The 23363-nt window shown below is 45.9% G+C and overlaps 1 protein-coding gene across 1 annotated transcript in view; it reads left to right on the top strand.

Annotated features, from left to right (window-relative positions):
• PRKCB (protein kinase C beta) overlaps positions 1-8602 on the top strand; it is a 249935-nt gene extending 241333 nt beyond the window's left edge. Inside the window, exon 17 of the mRNA XM_073361648.1 lies at positions 2651-8602. Coding sequence (XP_073217749.1) covers positions 2651-2803 — 153 coding nt within the window. The 3' untranslated portion in view covers positions 2804-8602. The remainder of the gene's footprint in view (positions 1-2650) is intronic.
• The last annotated feature ends 14761 nt before the right edge of the window (positions 8603-23363 follow it).

Below are 23363 nucleotides of genomic sequence, written 5' to 3'. Positions count from 1 at the left end.
AATATCCTAGGAGAAAACGGTACCTTCCCAATAAGGGGCTATCTGGATGTGTCCTTGACGACCTGAAGTAAAAGAGCCGGCTGAGTTCAAGCACAGGGCCGACTGAGGGGCAGGCGTTTTCCACAAAACCCTGGCCCTCACCCACTCTGACTGGAGAGAGTGCTCTGGGCTGACACTTGCGAGTGGCTGGTGAGTGTGATTGTGATGTGGCGCTCCTGTCCTAAGCAGCAGCAAAAGGCTTCCTCTGGAAACGCAGCAAACCGTGTGTCGGGGCCGCTGCTCTCTGAGAAGGGATTGCGGGGGCGGGCTGCTGTATGGTTCACATGCTGGCCAGGGTCCTCCTTTAGACTTCATCGCCTCTGAGCCCAGCAGAACTGAAGAGTCTTGCCAAGCTGCAATATAAAGCCTTCCTGCTACTTCATCAGTAAAGACAATCTGAAGGTGAATGGCCATGCCTGGCTGAGAGCGGAGTTGTCAGGGTAAGTGTTACAGCAGCTCTCTGCACACAGCCAGGTCAGTGCGTTTGCATTCAGGCCAGGCATGAGGTACTCGATCACAAAGTGACACGGCTTCTCCAATGTGTGAATGAGGTTCTGCTTCCCTGCCCGTGGAATTGCAGCCCCTAAGGAGCACTGGCTACCCCTTTGGCACTAGCTGACAGGATAATAAACCAGAGCTGCAAAAAAAACGGTGGGTGGTGTGCTAGAACGGAGCGCGTGGGCAAGCTTGCCCTGCACCGCAGACATCTATTCAAACAGGGAGACCCCATCTAAAACGGGACCTTGGAGGGCCAGTTCTTGGCTTTCAAAAATACGAAGTGACCGACAGGCTCCACGAGACGCACAGTTACCTGCAATGACCCCTGCTTCCACCCAGAGCCCTCTGGGGGCTGCAAAACTAACTCCCACAGCCTCACATAGCAGTGAAGGGAGCCCACTGAATTTGGGGGAAAGGAAGGGTGTGTCTCTCTCCAGCCGTGGCTCCCAATCCCCAATATGCATTGCCAGGGCTCCTGCCACTTCAGACCTAGCTTGTATCCCAGCCCACCCCCAACTCTTCACCGCCATGGGTCTATGCTGCGCTCCCCGTCTGTTGTGCAGGCTCCTGCCCCAATGGGTGCTTACAACCACCCCGGGCTGAGGTTTGCAGTTGCCCAGTGTCTTTCTTAAGGGGAAGTAGTGCACACTGGGTGTAACGCACTTCCCCGTGTAAACTGATGTGATGGCTTGGGAGAGCTGGAAATCGTGGCCCTGATCTCAAGTTGGAACTTTCTGGTAGGATCTCGCACTTACTGATCCTCTTTGAATGGTGCTCAGACACCGTGCGATGAGCCAGTTACAAACACCCGGGTGAGCTCTGTGCATGATTACATGCCCCCATTCCCTTAATCACACATTTTTATACAGATGAAAAGTGCTACGTAAGACTTAAATATTATTACTCTAACGCATGGAAGAGCTGTGGTAGGTCGCCTGTCTGTGTCCTGTTTCAGTCCTCACATAGAATTCTCATAGGTTTCCTCTGCATTGGAACTATACTGTTATTTACACACTGCAACGTCTGCTGTCTTCAGTAATAATACAAGTTCCCCTCTGGATATTTCTTTACTGATGAGGTATTCCTGGTGCTTATATTGTGTCTTCACTGCTACTGGGTTCATACACCAGCCAGGCCTTTCTAATGTAGTGCAGCCAGCATGTATCTTCGTTTACACAGGCAAGATCCATTACATAAATGAGTATTCAAAGATCTTTCTGTTTAACCAATTGGGTCTTACATGCTAATAGACTGTCAGCCTAACTGAGACCATCATTCTTTTTGCTTTGGTCTAACTGTACGGTCTATATTTTTGTGATGATCTGGATTTAGAAAAGGTTGCATCTATGTAATTTTATTTTTACACCAGGTTTTTGGACCCACTGTATATTTTATATGTGACCCTGGAGAAAATGACACACTCCTCTCAAACTAAATAGATAAATGCAAGTGGAAATCAAGATATTACAGCAGCCCAACTAAAAATGTCAGACTACTAACAGAAAACCGGGGGGGAAATCATCTGCTACCACCAAATTTTTATGGCTGATTAGTTTTGTGTGTACGCTGAAATCCTAGTAAATTGTTTACTTCCAATATTGTGGCTTGTTGCTTTCTCCAGGACTCTCTTATTGTAGATAAGAAATCCGTGTTTCCAGTGAAAGTTTTGCATGTTGAGAAACTGTTCCGTTAATTTTCTTTTTTAAAGCTGCCGGATTGGTGGGTGTGGGGAGAATTTTCTATTTGTGAATGCCATGTCCCTTCTCTACCATACTGTGCTGTCATCATGTCACTGTACAACTTTTGTTGGGTATTTTAAAGTGTTAGATAAATGCTTTCCTGTTTTTGCACACTGTACCCAATTGCATTTATGTGGATAAACGCTACTGCTGAGTATTTGCATGTAGTGTACCTAATCTAACGTGTAATTTTCTTTAAAAAACAAACAATTTCAGAATATATGTATACATACCATGTACAAATCCTAAAGAATGGGCAGCATCGATCGCTCTGAACACGCATACGGTATTACAGACATCCACCTTGCTGGGATTTCTCTTGTATATTTCTCTCCCTTTTGATTGTGTTTAATTTTGTGCTTTCCATTTGACAGAAAGACAAACGAGACACTTCCAACTTCGACAAAGAGTTCACCAGGCAGCCTGTGGAACTCACGCCTACTGACAAACTCTTCATCATGAACTTGGATCAGACTGAGTTTGCTGGATTCTCCTATACTAATCCAGAATTTGTCATTAATGTTTAGACAAGATGCAAATGCCACCTTCTGTGCTCGCAATCCAAACCTTCAGATCACCTTGTAAAATATCAACACTAGTCTTCCGGGATGAACGGTGCATACATGTATACATGCCCTCATTTGAAATGTGGCGATACCTTGTTTTAGGAGGCCCTTATATGTATGTGTCACTTCCTAGCGTGGTTCCTACATCTGGAAATATTTAGTTTGTGAGGTAACAGCAAGAGGTAATACTTCTAAACACTACCAATAATGGTAACCAACAGACTTTTTAAACAGGTCTGAATATGGTCTCTAAATACAAAATTGCTACAGTCTTTGTAATTTTTAAAATCAGACCTGGAGATTCTGGTAAACTTTAAATTATTCAAAAATGGTTCCCTTGGGAGGCCCAGCATGGCTGCTGATATTTTAAACAGTTGTGCTGCAGCTTGCAGTGACTGTGAAGTTGTCTTAGAAGCGCCTCTTGTTCAAGAATGGAAACAGTTAGATCCGATGCGTGTGAAGAAGTCTGCGTGTTGACATATTTATGTTTTCAATGCGTTGTATGTACGGTTAAACTGGCTCAATGAAGCGGCCTTCCTCTGGAGCCTACTGTAAAAGTGTGCATTTCAATACAACAATCATTTTTGTTCCTATTACTCAGGCATAACACTACAAAATTAATTTCATCCCAGTTCTAGTAAATCAGAACACCTGGTTTTTCTAAGGAAAAGGTGGGGGTTTTTAAACATCTGGAACAGTTTGCAGTTTTGATATACTCTGACAACACTCTTCTAAATCTTTCTCTTGTTTTTTTCACAGACATTGTTGAAAGTTAACAGCTCTTTAAAGGATATTAATATTCTACCAAAACACACACATTTGCAAGTTCATTTTACAGTTTAGCAACTGAAAATATGCCCATTAGGAGAGGGCGCTACTGAGGGCTATTTCTAAAGGTAACTTTTTTATAGTATACACCCTTTGCTATTATCTAGATGTGCAATGTAATTAATTTTCCACATGCCCTGGTTTACTTAGTTCTGTTTTCAGGGGTTTTATTTAGTAACCTACGACCATATGTATCATATTAGAAATTCTAAATTTTACAAAAATATTCCAGTTGATATTTTTAATATACAGTTTCAACATGCATGTAGCAAGGTGCCATATGGAGGAGAAAAGTGAGACAAGGTCAACTGCTTGTCCTTCGGCTGGCTAGCTATTCTTACTCTTATTTAGGCACAAACACAGAATTAAGTGTGTACATTTGGAAACACTGATTATTATTCCTGTCCCGCTGTATGTGAGCTGGGTTGGTTTCCAATAATTTTTTTGCTTTTAAACACTACCAATTTTAATGTAAATACACATTAATTCATGAATATAGTGAAAAGTAGAGGTGGGAATCTTATGAGATGTATTGAATCCTACAGGAAAAAAAAGTGGTTTGTTGGTCTTTTATAAACCTCAAACTTTACCTTTTGAATATTTTTTTAAAGGATTTAAGGGAAAAAAGCTGCTAAACACTAGGAACAGATGTTTTTTGCTCATCCATGGGCCACGAAAAGTGTCTAGATAACCCTAGGTTACTCTATTACATTTCTGAATTTAATGGAGGCCAGACCTGCTGCTACTTTGGAGAATGGTGTATTCTTGGTCTCCTTGAGCATGCAATAATCTGTATTTGAGGAAACAAAATTAAAACTGCAAATTGTGCCAGATCAGTTAAGAGGTACATGGGGAACTTTGCATCATGCCATGACCAGGGAAGATTTGCTTTGAATTTATGATGACGGTTCTCATAACTCCAGCATATATATTGCAGAAAATGCTTTAGTTTCTTCTGCAGATCACAGCTGACTTTTGAAGCAAGTGTGTTACTGTAACTGTCAAATATATTGCCTCCAAGTTAGTATTACTTAAATGGTGAATGTTTTTTAATTTGTCTCTCTTGTATTTTAAAATTTTAATACCCTGCCCCAATGTATTTGATCATGGAATATCGTGATTTACCTTAAGGCAAGGAAAGTAGCATGGTAACTTACGCAACTTTTTACATGCAGCCTAGAGAAGGGACTTTTGTCTTAGACGTTTTTGTGTGTTTGAGTGACAATTCTGCATGGAGTGAGATTTGCTTAAATGCTAAAGAACACAGTCTCCTTCTACCACAAGAACTTCCTAAGTCCCCCATCCTGCAAACAGTTACACATGGGCTTAACTGTGCTCACGGGAGTAGTCTGGGACGGCGCACGTGGGTAAAGCTAAGCACATGTACAAGTGTCTACAAGACCAACACCCGAGGTCCCAGTCCTCGACCCCCTTAGGCAAGGCCTGATCAAGAATCCTGTGAAGTCAATGCATAAGCTACTCATCCTCTTTGGGGTCTGCAGCACCAGGCCTTTGAGTTTGTACATCCACTGTTTGTCCTGTCACAGACCAAATATTTCTTCAAGGTTTGTTTTCAGACTGTTTTATGGACACGTGTGAAATAGAAAAACCTGCCCAGCAGCTGACACTGAGATTTGTAAAGACGCTGCCAAGGAAGGACAAAGTGACAAGCCTTGACTTGGTTGACTCTCTGCTTTTGCTGTAGCTTGCTGACTGAAGCTTTATGGAAGATTGAGAAAGAACCGGCACTTTGGGAGGATCTTAACCACTGAGAGGCTTCAGACAAGCCCTGCCACTACTCGTGTGTGCTGGGGTCTGAATAACACTGTGTAAAAACGACAGCTGGACATGATCCCCCCCGTAATGCACATTGGCATGGCTCTCTGTCAGAGGACGAGAGTACAGGCTGGAGGGAGGCTTGAAAACAGAAGAGTCTATAAACACGATGGCAGGGATGCTCAAAAGGGCAAAGGGGAGGAGGCCCATGAGCCTAACACTAAGAAAGGGAGAACTCCACACTGGAGAGCAGGGAGCTGCTGACAGGTCACTCGGACAGTGGAATCATTCTCCAGGGGAATTTACTATGGCAAAGGAAGATCCCCTTCTACCTCTGTAAGTGTCTACACTACAGTGCTACAGCAGCACACCTGGGCCGCTGCCGCCTTTCTAGTGTAGACCACAGAGGGTTAGATTTCATACATAGAACAGTCTAGCAGAGGCAGGGCTGAATTAAGAGTCGCCCCGATGATCAGAGAGCCCGATTCTGGTCTCACACTGGATTTACACCAGGGTAACTGGGGACTTAATTGGTGCCTTCCCTGATTTACACTTGCGTAATTTACCTCCTGTGGTTCTCCAGGAGGCGGCCTGGTGGTGTCAGGGTGGAGTGCACTGCCCTTTTTAGAGAGAGCGCTGTGTTTCCTGTGTAATCGCTGCTCCTGGATGGGGAGCAGGAAGTGCTACGAGATAGATGTGTCTAAAGCTGGCAGCCAGGCTGAGCCTATGGTTGGGTGAGCTGCTCCTGTGTTCAAAGGTCGATGTCTTTCTGAACCCCAAGGTTACTGTAAAGGAGGTGAGCCCTCACTCCTCTGCCTGTGCATGGAATATGTACACCTGAACATCCCAGGCACATGGGCATCCAGGGAACTCAGATGGTTTCACTGCTTTCTGTTTGGGCCTTATGTTGGTCTACGGCCCATTGGTCAGCATCTGTGTAAATCAGGCCCCTAAGAGGCATTACACAGAACTGTCCAACAATGGAGCCTTGAGCAGGTCATACATTCAGCATTGTGTCTGGGGACAAGCTGGTGTCTCCCTGGGGTTGTGGGGCAGTCGTATGCGAAGTAGAACGTGCACAGATTGGGCTCGGGTACAGCAGCTGTTGAGGCAGGGCTCATAGGCTACTGGCAAAGGCGGAGGTAAAGCTGCTTTGCTTTTTCAGGCTTGTTAGAAATTCATTTCCCGACATTCATATTTACATCAGAGCAGAGATTTCACCAGCCCTGGTGCTATTTAGTTTGTTTTTAGAAAACCAGCTGAGAAGTAAAACCGCCTCTCTCTGCTCTTTAATATCTGTTTCCTTTAAATTGCCACTGCAGTGGGTTGGGTTTCAAGAAGCCAGGGTTCGGAGCCTCTCACTCGAGGGGAGAAGTCGAGATGTTCGGGTTTTAATTCATTTTGGTTTGTGTACGTGTAGAATCTAACCTGGACTCGGGAGCCCTGCTGTGATCAGTGGCATGTTGGACTGAGGCTGATGGTAGGCGTGTCGCCGTGGGCTTGCCAGTGTGTGTGTGTGTGTGTGTGAGAGTGAGTGTGTGTGTGTGTGTGTGAGAGTGAGTGTGTGTGTGTGTGTGTGTGTTTTGCTGCAGGGGTTTCCCGTGCTGTGCCTATTCTGCTGAGGTGAGGTGTGGTTAGCACTGGCCCCAAGCATGCTGCTTCCCCCTCTGCTGTTCATGCCAGTGTTTGGTTCTAATGTGCCTGGCTTAGGCACAGGGAAAATCAGTTTTAAAAAGACAAAAAAGGACCTTGAACCAAAATGCAGGTTTAAGACCCTCCCATCCCACCAAACTTTTCCCTCTGTTGGGCTCAGTCTCTCTTCCCACGAGATACGGGTTTATGGCAAGGACCCTCGTTGATCTCAAGGGCATGAGTCAGGTATAGGAGCCTTTTACATCCGGATTCTCATTTCCTCTCTCTGATCGCCCCTGCCCCCATACATGGCCTCACAGCTGCTTTAGTCACAGCTAACATACAGCCTTGGGGGTAGAATGTGATCCCCCAGCTCCCTGCCATATGCAAAGCTCCTCTGATAGGAAAATGGTGCAGGGGTTACCCCGGTGCTCACTTAGGAGACCAGGGTTCAAGTCCATGCTCCACCACAGATTGCAACCAGGTGTGGATTTTTACAAAGTGATTTGTATCACCAGACACACTGGGCATGATTCTCCCTTGCACGTGCCTTTTGCATCATCATTTACACCTGTGCAAATTAGATGTAAATACTACCAGCTCAGAAATAGTACTTGCCCACTGCACACAGGTGTAAATGTATACGTACAGCACCATGCAGAGGAGAACTGAGCACTGTGTGAGGGCCTTTATCAGCAGAGGTGCTGAGCCCCTTCCACTTCCTTTGCTTCAGAGCTCAGCCTTGTCTGCCCACACAAGTGCCACCGATTTAACCCAAACTGTTTTTTTTAAAGTTACACCAGGGCCCTGGTGTAAGTGTAGCACATTTTGGTTTACATTCCACTTGTTCCTGATCCATTTAAGATAATTCATTAGAAGCCACTCTTAAACCGGAATAAGAGCACCCACATGGCCTCTTGCACAGGTTTAACTAAATCGAATTTAAATTCCATCTTTAATTAAACCAATGCAACTTTGTGTGTCACCAGGTTCATAGCCGGGGGTGAGATCTCAAAGGGCAGTAAATATTCCCTGATGAGCATGTTGAGCCCAGGAACTCCAGTGCAAATGGGATCAAGGTGATAATGACTTTTAGTGTAGGACAGATACTGGGCTCATGTTGTTTAAGCTTCTAGAATTACTTCAGACAAACAAATGCTGCAGCTTCTCTGCTTCTGCAGTAGCCGTCGTGCCCTTGAGCTTGTAATTGGTGGGAGAAGCCCCAAGCAGCATGCTCCATGCATGGAAATGTCCTCAGAATTCCAGGTTGGTTCTTTTTATGATCATGTTCCAAGTGGCAATTAAAACAACCAACCACAAAATTGAAAACTGCCTTTGTTAATCAGTTTCTGTTTGAATTTAATTTCACCTGCAAGTATTTGACAAGTTTTCTACACCATGTAATACCTGCTGTGTGTTTGTCAAACGATTCTCCTAAATACCTACTTTTAGATGGACCTATAATCTTTATTCTATTTGCTGCATGTATGAAACAAATAAATAAAATATATAATTTTAAAGAAAGCTGTGTGGCTTGCTTTCCTTTGCTTATGGAGAACATGTTGGAGGTGGTTGTTTTGCAGGAATCTACTGAAAATCAGCTGTTATGTCACTGAATGCTAATTGGATAGCTGGATGAGGCCACTGGCCTGTTGAGATCTAACTTCTGTGTATCAGAGCTGACTCTTATTGCACAGATAACACTGAAATGATCTAGGCAATTTCTGTAAAGAACAAAAACCCAGATTACTGGGTTTCTAACAAATAGACTCTTGCCTGGAGACCAGTGACCTGACAGCCTGGAGGTAGGTTTAACCCCTTCCAAGTGCTATAGGTGAGCTAGCTGTTTGTTAATTGTGATGATTCTCTCTAGCAGGTGGTTCATGTCAGACGAGGAGTCAGGGAGTTGTTTCAACCTGCTGCGTTTTGAGAGTTGTTCTTTCTCTCAGGGGCCCACACAGCAGGGTTTGTGAGTTGGCAAAGGGCTGGGGCTGGTGAAGTTCATGCTGGCCCGTCTTCCATTTTGATGTTGCTTAGAAGATTATAAAAGCTGTTTTCAGACGCAGCATCTTGTCACTTGGCCACCTACTGTATGAAAGAGACTGTCCTTTAAACAGAACGTGCACCCAGCAAGTCAATGAGTTCATCCCCTGGCATCTCCAGCTCCAGCACACTCTTTAAATCTCCCAGAAATTCTCTTTTATAGCCTATGAACATTTAGCCTGTTCACTATGTATCGCCAAAGCAATGGCTTCCCAAGGTGCTATTGTTATAGACCGCTAAATGCCAGTGTTGTTTGTATTCCCATAGTGCCAAGGACCCTCTTGTGGTAGGTGCTGGACCAACATCTTGTACAAATATACCCCAGCATTTGGAAAGAGCTACTAAACAAAGGGGGGGGGCAGGGCGAATTCAGTGGACTAGGAATACCTGGGCTATTTAATTCTCTTCTGTTGTTGTTAAAGTCAGATGTGTCCCCAGTTTGGAAGCCGGAGCCTGCAGAAGTGTTTGCTGTGTGGGTCTGTATAGACAAGGGTCTAGTGAATTCCGCGTCACGCAGCCCTGCACAGGGGCACCCTGGGGATAAAAGGGCTAAGATACTCGAGGTGCTCAGACCCTGCAGTGACTGGGGCCATGTCGGAACCTGCCGGTGCACATCTACAATGCAAAGAAAAGTCTGTTGCACCAACCACGTCTCTGGGCTCATGGGACTTGGGCCGCAGGGCTAAAAATAGCAATGTGGACAGTCCCACTCGGGCTGGAGCCTGGGCTCAAAACCCCAGCGTGGTGGGCGGGGCTTGGATCCCAGGTCAGAGCCCCACCCCCCTCGCCGGATTTCGGAGCCCAGGCTCCAACCCGAGTGGGAGCGGCCATGCGGCTAGGGTTAACCTTGCAGCCCAAGCCCCAGTCAATGGGCCTGGGCTCTGAGACTCGGTGCTACAGGTTTCCCTCTGCCGTGTGGACATACCTGGAGACAGGGAACCATTCAGCCTGGCTGACTAGATGCAATGCTGGCCTCCAGCTGGCTCAGCCTGGGCCTGACATGTGACATTAGCCTACAGGAACCTCAGCCTGTGCCTGCAAAAGTCCATACACCGAGGCTGATTCATGCACATACCAGCAGAGCATAGACACCCCTCCACCCCCCGGCCCAGCCTGTTCCCACCCCCTGTTCAGAGAAGTGTCATGTGGCTACTTGGGATCTTTGGGGGCTGGCAGGAGTGAGGCAAACGCCTGTCTCCCGCTCAGCTCTGTTAAACTGGGTCTGAGGGAAACCCCATTCGCGAGGTGGCCTCTCTGGGTGTCTAGCAGCTGATCCTGCACTCTCTACATGCGCTCACTGGCCCTTCTTCCTGCAGACACCTAACTCAGAGGGGCCGTCCCAAGGGAGCGGCTGGGGGACAGTCCCCTGGGACTGAACTCCAGTCTCCTAGTGAAGCCACAGGGCTTGCTTTGCTGGTATGGCCTGTGAGCAGAACGGCAGAGTCTGCTGCCCCCGGCACCCGCTCGTGCAGCCCCAAGCCAGGGCTGAGCATGTGTGCTCGTTCCATTGTCTTTGTCCTGCTTGGCTCCACGTCCCATTGGTGTCTTAATTAAAGAATCAGCTAGGAGAAGGGTTTGGTTTATAGGAGCCATTAATACTGGCCTCTAGGGCATCGTGGAGTGCCAAGTGCCTCCTGCTCCCAGAGACCTATAATCACAGCCCCATAAAATACACCCCAGAGCCTCCTGGCTGTTAGAGAAAAGCCTGGTAGTAAAACAACATTGTCTCATTGTTTTAAAAACCCAGGAGGTAGAGGTATTGATATGACCATTAGATCTAGACCCCTCTCAGCTCAGATCTGTAGCTGGTTCTGCACAGACATGGAGTCAGAGACAATCCCTGCCCCAAACAGCTGCAGTGTAACCAGCGAAAGCATGGAAGAACCGAAGGACTATTATTTACAGGTGGGTATGAGGCACCACGTGACGCTTTCCCAAGGTCACCCAAGGAGTCTGAGAGAGAGCCAGGGCGTGAACCCAGATCTCAGCCTGCTGTCTGAAGCACAAGGCCAGTTTTCCTTTCTGTCACTGGGCGGCTGTACGTCACCCCCTAGCGCAGGCTGCAGCATGCCTGTATCAATTAACGCTGTAACCTATTAAAATGAATTTCCCTTCCGTTCATAGGACAGCTGTTTCAGTACAATTCCCTTCCCCTAATGATGCATGTGCCCATGAAGCCTCCAGGGAGCTGCTCCCCAAACAAACAGGAACAAGGAGGGGCAGGGGCTGGCACTGGGTTTTATTCTGCACTTGTAGAACAAGAGGCAATGAAAGGAAAGTGGCAATGCAGCTCTGGTTCCCAGCAATGCCCAGAGTGGTGCTGAGCTGCTCTTCCAATCTGTACGCAGCTGTATCCACACACGCTCCTTCTGTGCATGGCTGGCTGCAAGCAGGAACCAGCATGCAACAGAACCAGCAGGGATACAAGAGGCAGCTCTTGCAGGGTGAAATTCAACATGTGCAGCAGGCTGCCGATGCAGCCAGCCCTCTGAGCAGCGGGGACACCGGTACCCGTCCTCTCCGGGCTAAATTAGGACTCCAGAGAGTGTTGGCTGTCAGCAGGCCCTCTGCACAGGGCTGAATTTCAGTCCCTCAGAATATGCACCTAAGCCAACCAATAATCACTTTGGGTACCTGCCACAAGGCCTCTCTTCCCCCCTCAATGGGAAGGAAGTTAGAAGAGTTTGGAAAGGCTGGACTTGAGTTCCTCATTTCTTCACATGCTGTCTTCATTTGATACAAATTATTCACCAGTGAGCATGCCCGTATTTCATGCATTCATTATACCACGTACCTGTGGCTGGTCGTGCATCCTCTCTTGGGATATGACTTTGTCCACACCTTGCATAGGCTGCAGTTTGTTCCTCTTAGCCTGAGAGGTCTCTTTCCTTACCTCAGTGTTAATGGCTTTTAACAGTCAAGTGGCTCTTTACAGCTTCTAAACTAGTTTCAGGCTTTTCAAGGATGTCAACTTTTTTTGTTGCTGTTTTGTTAGTTCAGACTGCTTTGCTATTTGACTAGCTATGGCTAGGGTTAAATCACTCTCCAGTCGTAGCTCTTCTGAAAGGTTTTCATCTGTTAGCCCACTAACCAGCCTCTCTCTGATATGTCCATGGTTTGCATTCCCAAAATCACAGTGTTCAGCCAATGCATCCAGAGCTCTTACAAAACATTCAACATTTCCCCCCTGGCTCTTGAATTCTCGAGTGGCGACTTGCTCTTTCATGAACCACATTTCTCAGAAGTATAAGGGATGCATCAAGCATAGCCAGAACTCTTTAACAGTAATCTTTGTGACTGTCACCAGTAAAGTCAAAGGCTTTACAGATATTTTCTGCTTGTTTGCCCCTAGCATAAGTTAAAGAAGACAACGGTATATCTCCAGTTTCCTTGTGGATCTTTCTAGCAATGTAAAACCATATTTCCAATCTGTCCATTCTGAAGGTTTGTCAAAGCTGAAGTTCTCTGGAGCATTGAAGAGTGGTATGTTGATGATACCCTGCAACTTTTGTTGCTTTGTTCCTCCTGTCTGCAACCCTTGTTGCTGTTTTCCTTCTCTTTCTGTTCTTAACTTACTCCTGACACCATGTCACATACCTCTGTACCAGATGGAGCGTGGCTGCAGAGCTTGCTTATATACATCATATGTCTTCATCATACGATCCTTTAACGCTCTGCCAGGTATGACTGAGGTTCATTTAAATGGGGTATTTTACACATGGGGCCACCTAGTGGCTGAACAGTATAATACAGAGTAGCATTCTGTTACACTTAAGAACCTTCCTTTGTCAAAAGTTTCCTCTTATTGTGTTTTCTAACAGCTCTCACTTAAGAGTGTAAGTGACTAACCCTGGAAGAGCTCTCAGACCACCAGTTACATCTTGCCATTGGATGAATCTCCAGGTTCTGTTCTTCATGGCTTAACCTCTTCTCCTGAAACAAGCCTTTGGAAGGGGGTGATGCTGGTGGCCCCTCTTCCTTCCATGACTGGTTGTTTCTTTGTGGTCATCAACTTGCTGAATCAGAGATAATCAGGGACATCTGTTTCCCTAGCTGTGTCATTGGGCTTATGTTATACTCACTGATTATTGCTAGGCAGTATTTAGCAATATGGATCCTGCATCTGATTGCTTTCTCTTTATTCTCAGCACTTGAACAGAGTTGCCTGAAAGATGTTTATTGTGCTTGGCACTGACTTACAAATTGCCATCAGTGTATTAAGTTTTGCAACAATGAAGTTTTGTGAGTGTGATAACTGAGAACATTTCCTCCTTTAGTCAGTAATTACATATCAGCTTACAGTGAGATGATTTAGTCTGTGGCCACTACAACCTTGGATGATCTCTAAGATTTTGTTACTTTTTCTGTGACTATAAAACTGGTGAAGCGTAAGGGGAGGAATTTAGTCTGAGGACAATTCCTGTGCAGTTTAAACCACAACAAAAACACACCTTGGCTGCAATTCTGGGCCATGTCTCCAGGAGATGCAGCCTAGAGGAGGAAGGGCAAAGATAGTTTGAATCTGTCTTTGTCCCCTCAGGGTTCTGGGCTGCCTCAGCGGCCAGTGTAGCCTCTGGCATAAAACTAGAGAAACTGAGACTTGCTCTATTTTACAGCCTGACCGCAGAACCCCTCACAGCACTCCATGCTAGGACCTACACCGTGCCCAGGGCAGGTCCATCCCCTAGATTCATTGTTTGTGAAAATAGCAACTTCCAGCCCACTGGGAAATACTTCTTAGCTTTAGTCATTTCAGCTTCTGCAAATAAAATGTTTGGTTTTGTGACACTTTTCTTAATTATGGGAACTAATGACAAAGCCATTGTGACAAATGACTTAGATTTTGAATCGTGAAGTTAATTAATTCTGAAGTTCGATCCTCCCTTGGAGTCACCCCAAAACCTTATTAAGGAGTCTGCATACATAGTGTAATGTAGTGGGGTATGGAATCAAAGTCCCTGCAGCCTGACAGGTAAAATTCTCCCCAACTCTGAGGTGGGCCTGAGCTGTCTGAAATGAGGAGTATAAAGGATTGGCGCGCACACTGCATTTTCCTCTTGAGCCATCACGCCATCCATCACAGACATCAGGAAGAACACAGCCTCATTAATGTTTGAAAGAGTGACCAGAAGCAGTTTTGCTTTAGTCTCTGACCTTCAGGAGCCATCTCCCCAAGGCCATCTTTCATGCATTTAATTTGCATTACAATCCTGTTTGCCTCATTATTCTTTATCCACTCCTTCATCAAAGAATTTAAATCAAATCAATTAAAACGTGGCGGGTTGGAGCCGCATCAAACCTTTTATGGTGGCTCAGGCTCCTCCAGCTGGGCTCAGACCATGAAATCTCCCTTAATCTGCCATTATGTGTTCCTTCATTGCTTCTGTGGCATCATTGCCATATAAAGCCCTCTTCGTGATCTCTCCTCCTCTCACCTGAGGCAGGATGGTCTCGTGGATAAGGCATAGGACTGAGAATCTAGGTCCTGCTCACAGATCCACCCCTCTGCAACCCTGGGTGAGCCGTTGCCTTGGTGTTCCCATCTGTAAAATGGGAGCAATACCTATCTCGTCAGCCTCCTGGGAGGGTGAATTCATTGCTACTCAGGCAGGAAGCAGTACAGAAAGGATTCCTGTTTCACTCCTCACTGTTCTGAGCTCTAATAACATGCAGGAATAGCCATTAGTTCCCCATGGGCCTGACCCAAAATGCAGGAAAGTCAGTGGGAAGATGCCCATTGCCTTCAATGGGCTGCAGTTCGGGCTTCTTTGTCCTAGTGTGAAGATGCTCTCTTTAGTCTTCCATCTCTTCTGTCTCACCATTATATTGCACAGCTTTGGACCCCAGGCTGTGGCAGGAAATATTTGGGCTTCACCCTGTCTGTCTGTTGTGCTGACCCACTAGGTACAAACCTCTTAAAGAAGGAGCCCCCTTGGTCAGAAGGTTGCGCTTGTTTGATGCCTAATGTCTGGCAGAATGCTCCTGCCTTGTTTGCACGTGGGTCACGGATGTCTAGAAAGGTGACTGACCTTAGCGGCAGGTCTGTGAAGGCACAAAGCAACGCTGTCCCTACAGTCGATCCCCATAGCATCACTTACTACTTAACTAATGACTGGCATTTTCAGAGTGCCCACAAACTATAAGGGCCCCTCCCCAAAGCCCTAGGAGGTGGGTAGGAATCATCACCCCCATTTCACAGATGGGGAAATTGAGACACACAGAGGCAAAGTATCTTGCCCAGGGGCTCAGTTCCTAGTTCCTGTCCCCCATGCTCAATGCTCTAGAGGCCAGAGCCATGAAATTATGAAATGAGGGCCCAAGAAGGTTAGACATCAATGTCCCATAGCTTCATTATTGGCTTGCACAGTTCCTGGTATTTGAGTCTCCCCTCCGTCAATTGAATCAAAGATTTATAGACATTAAAGCAGGGGGAAATGACTATCGGTTAAACCAGCTCCTGGCTGCTGCACGATTATTCCTTACAGTGTGTTCTCTATTGCTTTGTCAGTTTTAAATGCAATAGGCTTTCACCACTGGATTTGGGAGGCCACAACCTTGTAGATCTCATTGTGAGAAAGTTACTGTCTATCAGAAACGTATCTTCTTGTGCAGGTTGTAAGCTTTAGGGGCAAGGTCTGCCTCTTTGTTATGTGTTTGTACAGTGCCTGGCAAGCAATGGGTCCTAGTCCGCAACTGAAGCTGCTTGGTCCTACCACAACAGAAATAATAACGAATAACACTAATTAATGGATGGCCTTGGAGCACTCTCAAAATGGGATTTAAAGTGCCAGGGGTTCTTTTGTTGAGCCAACCTTTCCAACATGGGCTTCTAAAATGAAGCTCCTCATTCTCTGTTTGGGCACTTAGGCATCACAAATAGATGTCAGGGCACCAAAATGCCAAATTTGAGCATGAACATTGGACAAAAGTGGTACCTGGGCATTTAACTTCTTTAAACACGAGCCTTAGCCACAGGACAATAAGGGCCTGAGTCAGCACTGGTCAGCAAGCCAGGAAAGAGCTTGGAGAGGAGGGCAGCGTGACTGATTATCAGAGGAGCTACCAGGGACTGAGGTGAGGATCAAAAATCAGAATGAAACAACAAAAGGTAGTAGTCAGAAGAAAGCTGACTCCCAGGTGAATGAGGCGGACTGGGGAAAGAGGGTGAAGAATGACACAAAATACTTAGGAGTGAATTTCAGATCTACGAAGTCAGAGACTAGAAAATAAAGAGACATGCTCACAGTAAGACTAGTGAAATTGCAGTAGGGGAGTGAAAACACTGGGCAATGGAAAAGAGTTCTAAGATTTAAAGGGCAAGAAGGGTTTTTGGAAAGGAAATACCAAGCATGTTGTAGTAAAGTCTGCTGCTTTGGCTGAACTTTATATGAACCTTAATATGTCTGAAGAATGATTTAAAATGGTTTGAGTAAAAAAATCAAGTACATTAAGCATTGGTATAGTAAAGGAGGAAGAAGTAAAAACTAGGTATTTTGGGCTTAACCGGAAACAGCCCTAAAACAAACCAGAGAGTGCTGGGAAGAATCACTGCAGCTGAGAAGCCTGCATGGCAGAAGGTGATTAGAGGAGTGGACAGGGCTGGTCCAGCTCTAACTGTAAAGACAATCCGCATGACAAGTGTACTGTAGTCTAGTCTTCTCTTCCCTCTCTATGTGATAGTGCGGTATCTCCACATTATACCTCTATATTATAGGGCTGGTAGCCCTGCCTATTATTGAGGTTGCCTGACTCTTCCCACTATAAGACCCTGTTTTCAGTTGCCTATAACTATGCCAACTGGGCTGAAAGTTTCCAAGCTAGGGGTTTGCGTCAGGTTGAATCTGTTTGGAATGTGCCAGTCAAAACAGTTCAGTCATTTCTGAGAATGAGGCTTATGAGGGGGAAGTACATTGTTTTGCCATTAGGAACAGATCTGGTGACACTTTTTTTTAAATAAAAGAAGTTCTAACACGCCCACGCTTTGGAGCAGGGACTTGGAGTTTGGTAGGTGGTGGCCTTTGTGTCTGGGATGTGCTTTTTGCTGCTGTTGTGAAAATCCACCCAAATTTGGTCATGTTATAAGCCTTTGAAATTCTCAGTTTGCACATGCTCAGTTACCAGCCTCTTGCATCTGAAGGCTCCACAGATTCCATATGCACTGAGCATGCTCCATCCCCTCCCAGCTCCTGGTGCTCACCACACTGCGCGTGCTCCAGCTCAGGGAGTACCGGGGCAATTTAAACGGCCCTTTCCCTGTAATTGTTGCTGTGGGCCCAGGTGGGGCTGGGCACCTGAAATGACAGCAAAGAGCCTCCTGTGTCCTCAGTGACACCACTGCGGGTGCTCAGGCACACGGAGGAGAGAGCTGCCTGTCTGCAGCAGGGACAAGAGACTGGCCGGGGAGAAAGTAAAGGAGTAGACTGGAGCATGGAGAGATGAGGACTAGGAGTTAGGGAGGACTGGGCATGAGACAAGAACAGAGATTGGGAGTGGCTGGGCATGAAGACTGGGATTGCAAGCTGGGGACAACGAGGAGACTGGGAGCTGATGAGAAAAATGGGAAGAACTGGGAGTCAGTTGGTGGGGGCTGGCAGAACACTGAGATGGGATGAAGGGCAGGAGGGAAAGGGGGAAACTGGGACCTGCTGGACAAGAAGACATGGACCCAATGCGGGGGAAAGGTGCGGGAGGCTAGATATAGCTGATAAAGAGTCAGGTTACGGGGGAGAACTGGGATGGGCTAGGCAAGGAAGGTGGAGCAGGAAAACTGGGCCTTGGACGGGAAGCCTGGAGGAAGAGAGTAGGATTGGTAAGGCAAGAAGAATGGACCAGGATGAGAAGTGAGGGGTAGGGAAGAGACAGGACTGGGACAGAAACAGGTTGCAGGGGATGGGGCAGAAGGGGTTATGCTTGGGGGGGAACAGGAAGACGGCCTGTGACCACTAGAGCACACTCCCCTGCAGAACAGGGGATGGCATCCAAGATTCCTGAGTCTCACTATCAGCAAATATCTGTGAACCACCCTGGCAAAGTGTGGGCCTCACCCCCCTCTAGTTGTGGGCCACATACAGGATGACAGCCCACTACTGCTATCAGTGACTCCATTAGCTTGAGGGCAGAGGGTTGTGCAGTGGATCTACAGGGGCTAGTTCTGTGATGAGCCATGTGGGTGTCACATGATGGAATTTCTGTTTTTTTCAGTTTGCTTTCTTAAAACCTAGGAAATGACCCCCCCCATATACATTAAAATAATATGTTTAAAGTTGCAAAGGCAATAACTTAATAGTTAGGAAACATCAGAATTAAGGTTGCCTGTGCAACCTTAATTCACCCCCCTTGCATGTATGCATGATGATACAGCCTTTAATTATATAATTACCTACTGTTTTTTCCACAGGGCCCTGCCTCGTTCCATGCACAGGGTGGACCTGTTATGGGGCTGAATAAGGGTTGTGAGCCAGACACCCAGTCTGCTCCAACACAGATCCAGGGTCTGAACCACATGCCCCAAAGCTGCAGACCTAACTGAAAGCAACTTAAGAAGTGTTCCTGTCTTTAACGCTCAGATGCCCAACTCCCAATGGGGTCCAAAGCCCAAAAAAATCCATTTTACTTTGTATAAAGTGTATACAGGGTAAACTCATAAATTGTTCACCCTCTATAATACTGATAGAGAGATATGCACAGCTGTTTGCCCCCCCCCCAGTATTAATACATACTCTTGGTTAATTAATAAGTAAAGAGTGATTTTATTAAATACAGAAAGTAGGATTTAAGTGGTTCTAAGTAGTAGCAGACACCACAAAGTGAATTACCAAGCAAAATAAAATAGAACACTCAAGCCTATGTCTAAGAAAACTGAAATGGATAAAAACCTCACCCAGTAAGCTTTCTTTTACAGACTAGTCTCCTTCTAGTCTGGGTCCAGCAATCACACACACCCTGTAGTTACTGTCCTTTGTTTCAGTTTCTTTCAGGTATCCTTGAGGGTGGAGAAGCTATCTCTTGAGCAAGCTGAAGACCAAAATGGAGGGGTCTCCCACAGGCTTAAATAGACTTTCTCTTGTGGGTGGAGACCCCCCTCCTCTCTCCTATGCAAAGTCCAGATACAAGATGGAGTTTTGGAGTCACATGGGAAAGTCACATGTCTCAGAACTTGACTCAGAACTTGCAGGTAGCAGCCATTGCTCACATGGTATCTTGAATGTCTCCAGGAAGACTTCTTATGTGGAGCCTTCCAACATCCATTGTTCATTAAATGCTTCTTGATTGGGCACTTAATTTTCACATTCCTTTCTCAAGAAGCTAACCAAATGCTTTACAAAGGCTACTTAAAAATCAAGCCAGTACACAGCCAAGATTCATAACTTCAAATACAAAACTGATACATGCATACAAATAGGATTAATAGATTCAGTAGATCGTCACCTTTCCGTAGATATGTTACATGGCATACGTAGCATAAAACATATTCCAGTGTTTATAATAAGCATATTTCCAAAAAGCCTTATGGGGAGGCACCGTCACAGTCCCCATTTTCTGATTGCCCAACTTGGTACTCTGCACTCCCAGCTGCAACCGCAGCCAGTGGGAGCTGTGCTTTGAATATATAAAGTGCTATATAATGCTGCGTGCTCTGAAAAATCGTGTCCTGTGGGCCTCATATGGGGCATCCCAAATTAGCAGACACTTTTGACCTTCGTTTCTCTGCATCAGCTCCCCAGCTGTCAACTAGGGCGACCACCTCCTCCTCTCCTTACAGAGGGGCTGTGAAGATGAATTAACTAATAGTTGTGAAGGGCTCAGTTACGACAGTGATGAGCCCATGAGGAAATGAATAATTCTGTCTTCAGAGCAGGGGTGCAATGTTGTGCAGTATATAAGGCCTAGGGCCATACACTGAACAAGGAGGATAAAACAAAATAATGACCATCCGCTCACTGCGTACCATCCATCCTATGCACTGAGTTAGGCAGTGGTCCTCTGGAAAAAGTAGGACATGATCATGTCATTAAAGACTCCCATAGTGCATATGCACAAGGGGCCAAATTAAGATTGCACCGGCAGCCTTAATCCTGGTATTTCCTAACTTTTGTGTGCTTGATTTTGAAACCTTAATAATATACTTTTAACATTGTTTTTTGTGTATAACAAATACACACACATGCATATGTGTATAATAACCACTGTGGGTACTGTGTTGGAAGAAGACTTTACCAGGTAAATTGTTGGTTTCCTTATCTCATACACACAGCCTTTAAACAGCTATTCTTTTGCTGCTGGATATGCTAGATGTCTGTTTTTAAAGGTTGCATGAGTCATAATCTCAGCCAACCAGCAGCAAAGAAACATTGGAGATATCTGAGCAGCAGACCGAGAGAGAGAGTTTTGTAACTAGGGACAAGTAAACAATCAGAAGCAGTATGATCTGAAAGACATTTCTCAGTATAATTTCCATGTATTACTCAGCTTTGGTTTTGGGCTGTGGTGCTACTTTAGGGAGGTGTTAAAAAGTGTAACACTAATAGGACATTGTTAATTAGCCATTGATAGATGCTCTCTCTGATCTGAGTGTGTAGGAAAAATCCCTAGACGGAATGGCCTTGGGGATAAGGCACTAAACTGGCACTCAGGAGAGCTGGGTTCTGCCACAGACTGCTTGTGTGACCTTGGGCAAGTCACTTCCTCAACGTGTGCCTCACTCCTCGTCTCTTCTTGTTAGTTTAATCCAACATCTGAAACATCGGGGAAGCATCTTCTCAGAACAGTCTAGGCCTCATGGTGGTGGTAATGTTAGAAACCAGTTAGAAAATTAGCTTTAGAATGAGGGGGAAATGCAAAAGGAGAAGCAAGGGAAAGCAGGTCTTTTCAGCAGCAATAGGAAAATGCCCCCCTATGTGGAACTGGACAATCCCAGTTAGTGGTCCTATGAAGAAGACAGGAATTGTCAGACTGGATTAGACCCAAGGTCCATCTATTCCAATGTCTTGTCTTATGCAGTGTCCAGCACCAGCTGCTACAGAGCAAGGAGCAAGAATACTGCATTAGGCAGCAGTGGGATAATCTGCCCTCCACATTAGGTCCCCTTCTAAACCCTAATGTTCAGACCCCTTTCTAACATTAAAATTCTTCACACACACATTTCCCTGGCCTCCCATGGAGACATTGTGGCACTAACCACCACCTCCTGCCTGTAGGACGCAGAGAAAGAAAAACCTGTCTCCTCCTCTGTGAGCAGCATGCCCTACTGCTACTGCAGACTGGGGAGGGGCAGGCAACCTTCCACCCTCCCGTAGCACCAATCAGCTGACCCGTTAAAACCTCTAAAAGGAGAGGAGGTGGCAAGATACTCCAAATTGCTCAAGGTAAGTGGGTGTAGGAACCACTGAGTGGGGGTGGGATCCAAACGAAGGCAGCTGGCCTGGTTTGAGACTCTTTATGAGACCAGGAGAGAGGAGGTTTCTAGGGGTGGTTCTTTTCCCCTGAGTCCAAAGGGAGGAGGAGTTGTCTTCTCAGCCCACAGTCAGGAGGTAGAATGGCCAGTCTGCAAGGCAAGCATAGCAGCTGCTGCTGCTGTTGGAAGCAGTCAGGACAGATGCATGTAACAATCAGCTAGGGATGCTCTGACTCAATGCAGCTGAGTGTCACACACACCTGGCAAACTGGATCTTTTGATTCCCCATTAGGACTTTCCAAGAACTTCTCCTTCCTTTGAAGAACCTTTAAAGAATCTCCCTGTGAAAACTAGTTCCAAGCAAAGAGGCCTGGGAGATTAACAAGCTACTTCTCCTACTGAGATGGAGAATCAATACAGCAGCACAGAGGTGAGTGTTCGATGACTTTCAGCTGGACTGGGAGGCAGCTGTTCTAAAACACAAGCAAGGACTTGTTTGGTGAAGAGCAATTCAGGATCTCTGGGGAAGTTACTGGTAGGTTCAGGGATGATAGTCTGTGTCAATGCGAGGACAGGAAGAATCTTGTTCCAAAGTGCTACACAGGTGGGAATTGACTGGTTAGTATCTTATGCAGCATAAAAAAGGATTTGGCCTCTTGTCAACTTTTATTTAAAATTGTAACCAGTCAATTAAAATCTACGTTGGAGGAGTGGGTACAACAGCGTTTGGACAGACAGAGGCAGCTGCCAAGTTCCAAAGTTAATGGGATTCTGCAAGATTTATAAGGTTAGACCACTCAAACTGTGCCCGTGGCCTGGGAATAGCTACAGATGATGCTGGGGTCCAGATGAGAGGGCAGGTCAATCTCCAGTCAATGTTTTTCTATTTGAAGCACATAAGAACATAAGAACGGCCATACTGGGTCAGACCAAAGGTCCATCCAGCCCAGTATCCTGTCTACTGACAGTGGCCAATGCCAGGTGCCCCAGAGGGAGTGAACCGAACAGGTAATGATCAGGGATCTCTCTCCTGCCATCTATCTCCACCCTCTGACAAACAGAGGCTAGGGACACCATTCCTTACCCATCCTGGCTAATAGCCATTCATGGACTTAACCTCCATGAATTTATCCAGTTCTCTTTTAAACCCTGTTATAGTCCTAGCCTTCACAGCCTCATGTATCACATGTATGATATAGGAGCATTAATTACACGTGGTCACATTTCAGAGTAGCCGCCGTGTTAGTCTGTATCTGCAAAAAGAAAAGGAGGACTTGTGGCACCTTAGAGACGAACCAATTACGCTCAAATAAATTGGTTCGTCTCTAAGGTGCCACTTGGTCACATGGCACCTGTCCTGTGAGGATCTCAGTGCATTTTACAAACCATTAGCTTAGCTTAGCTTCACAAGAGCCTGGCTGTATCTAATCTAGTTTAAGCAAGTGTCATGCCCCACCACTGCAGTATGCAGGTGACTCATGGAGTAGGAAGTTTTATACCCACATTACAGATGAGGACATTGAGGCATAATGAGATTAAGGGCCTGCTTCTGAGGTGTGCTGAACCCATCATCCTACAAGAAGGCTGTGGGGAACTGGGAATGGAACCCTGTGTCTGGGTGCATCTATGGTGCACCTACAGCTGACCATAGGGTTGGAAGACTTTTATGGGTAAATGTAGATTAAATGTCAAGTTTACCAGAGAGACACAAACTGACAAAAGTATTTCAATTGATGATGATTGAAATTTACACCTCGGCAAACTAGGAAAGATGCTGCTTGAGAAATGATGAGTTTGATTTAAGGCTATTTACTGTGTATAGTTGGAGGTGTGATGTTGATGATTTGA

This window comes from Lepidochelys kempii, chromosome 10 (genome assembly GCF_965140285.1).
Source record: "Lepidochelys kempii isolate rLepKem1 chromosome 10, rLepKem1.hap1, whole genome shotgun sequence".
Lineage (NCBI taxonomy): Eukaryota > Metazoa > Chordata > Testudines > Cheloniidae > Lepidochelys > Lepidochelys kempii.
Note: the sequence above shows the minus strand (reverse complement) of the source record. Positions and strands in the feature narration are given on the sequence as shown.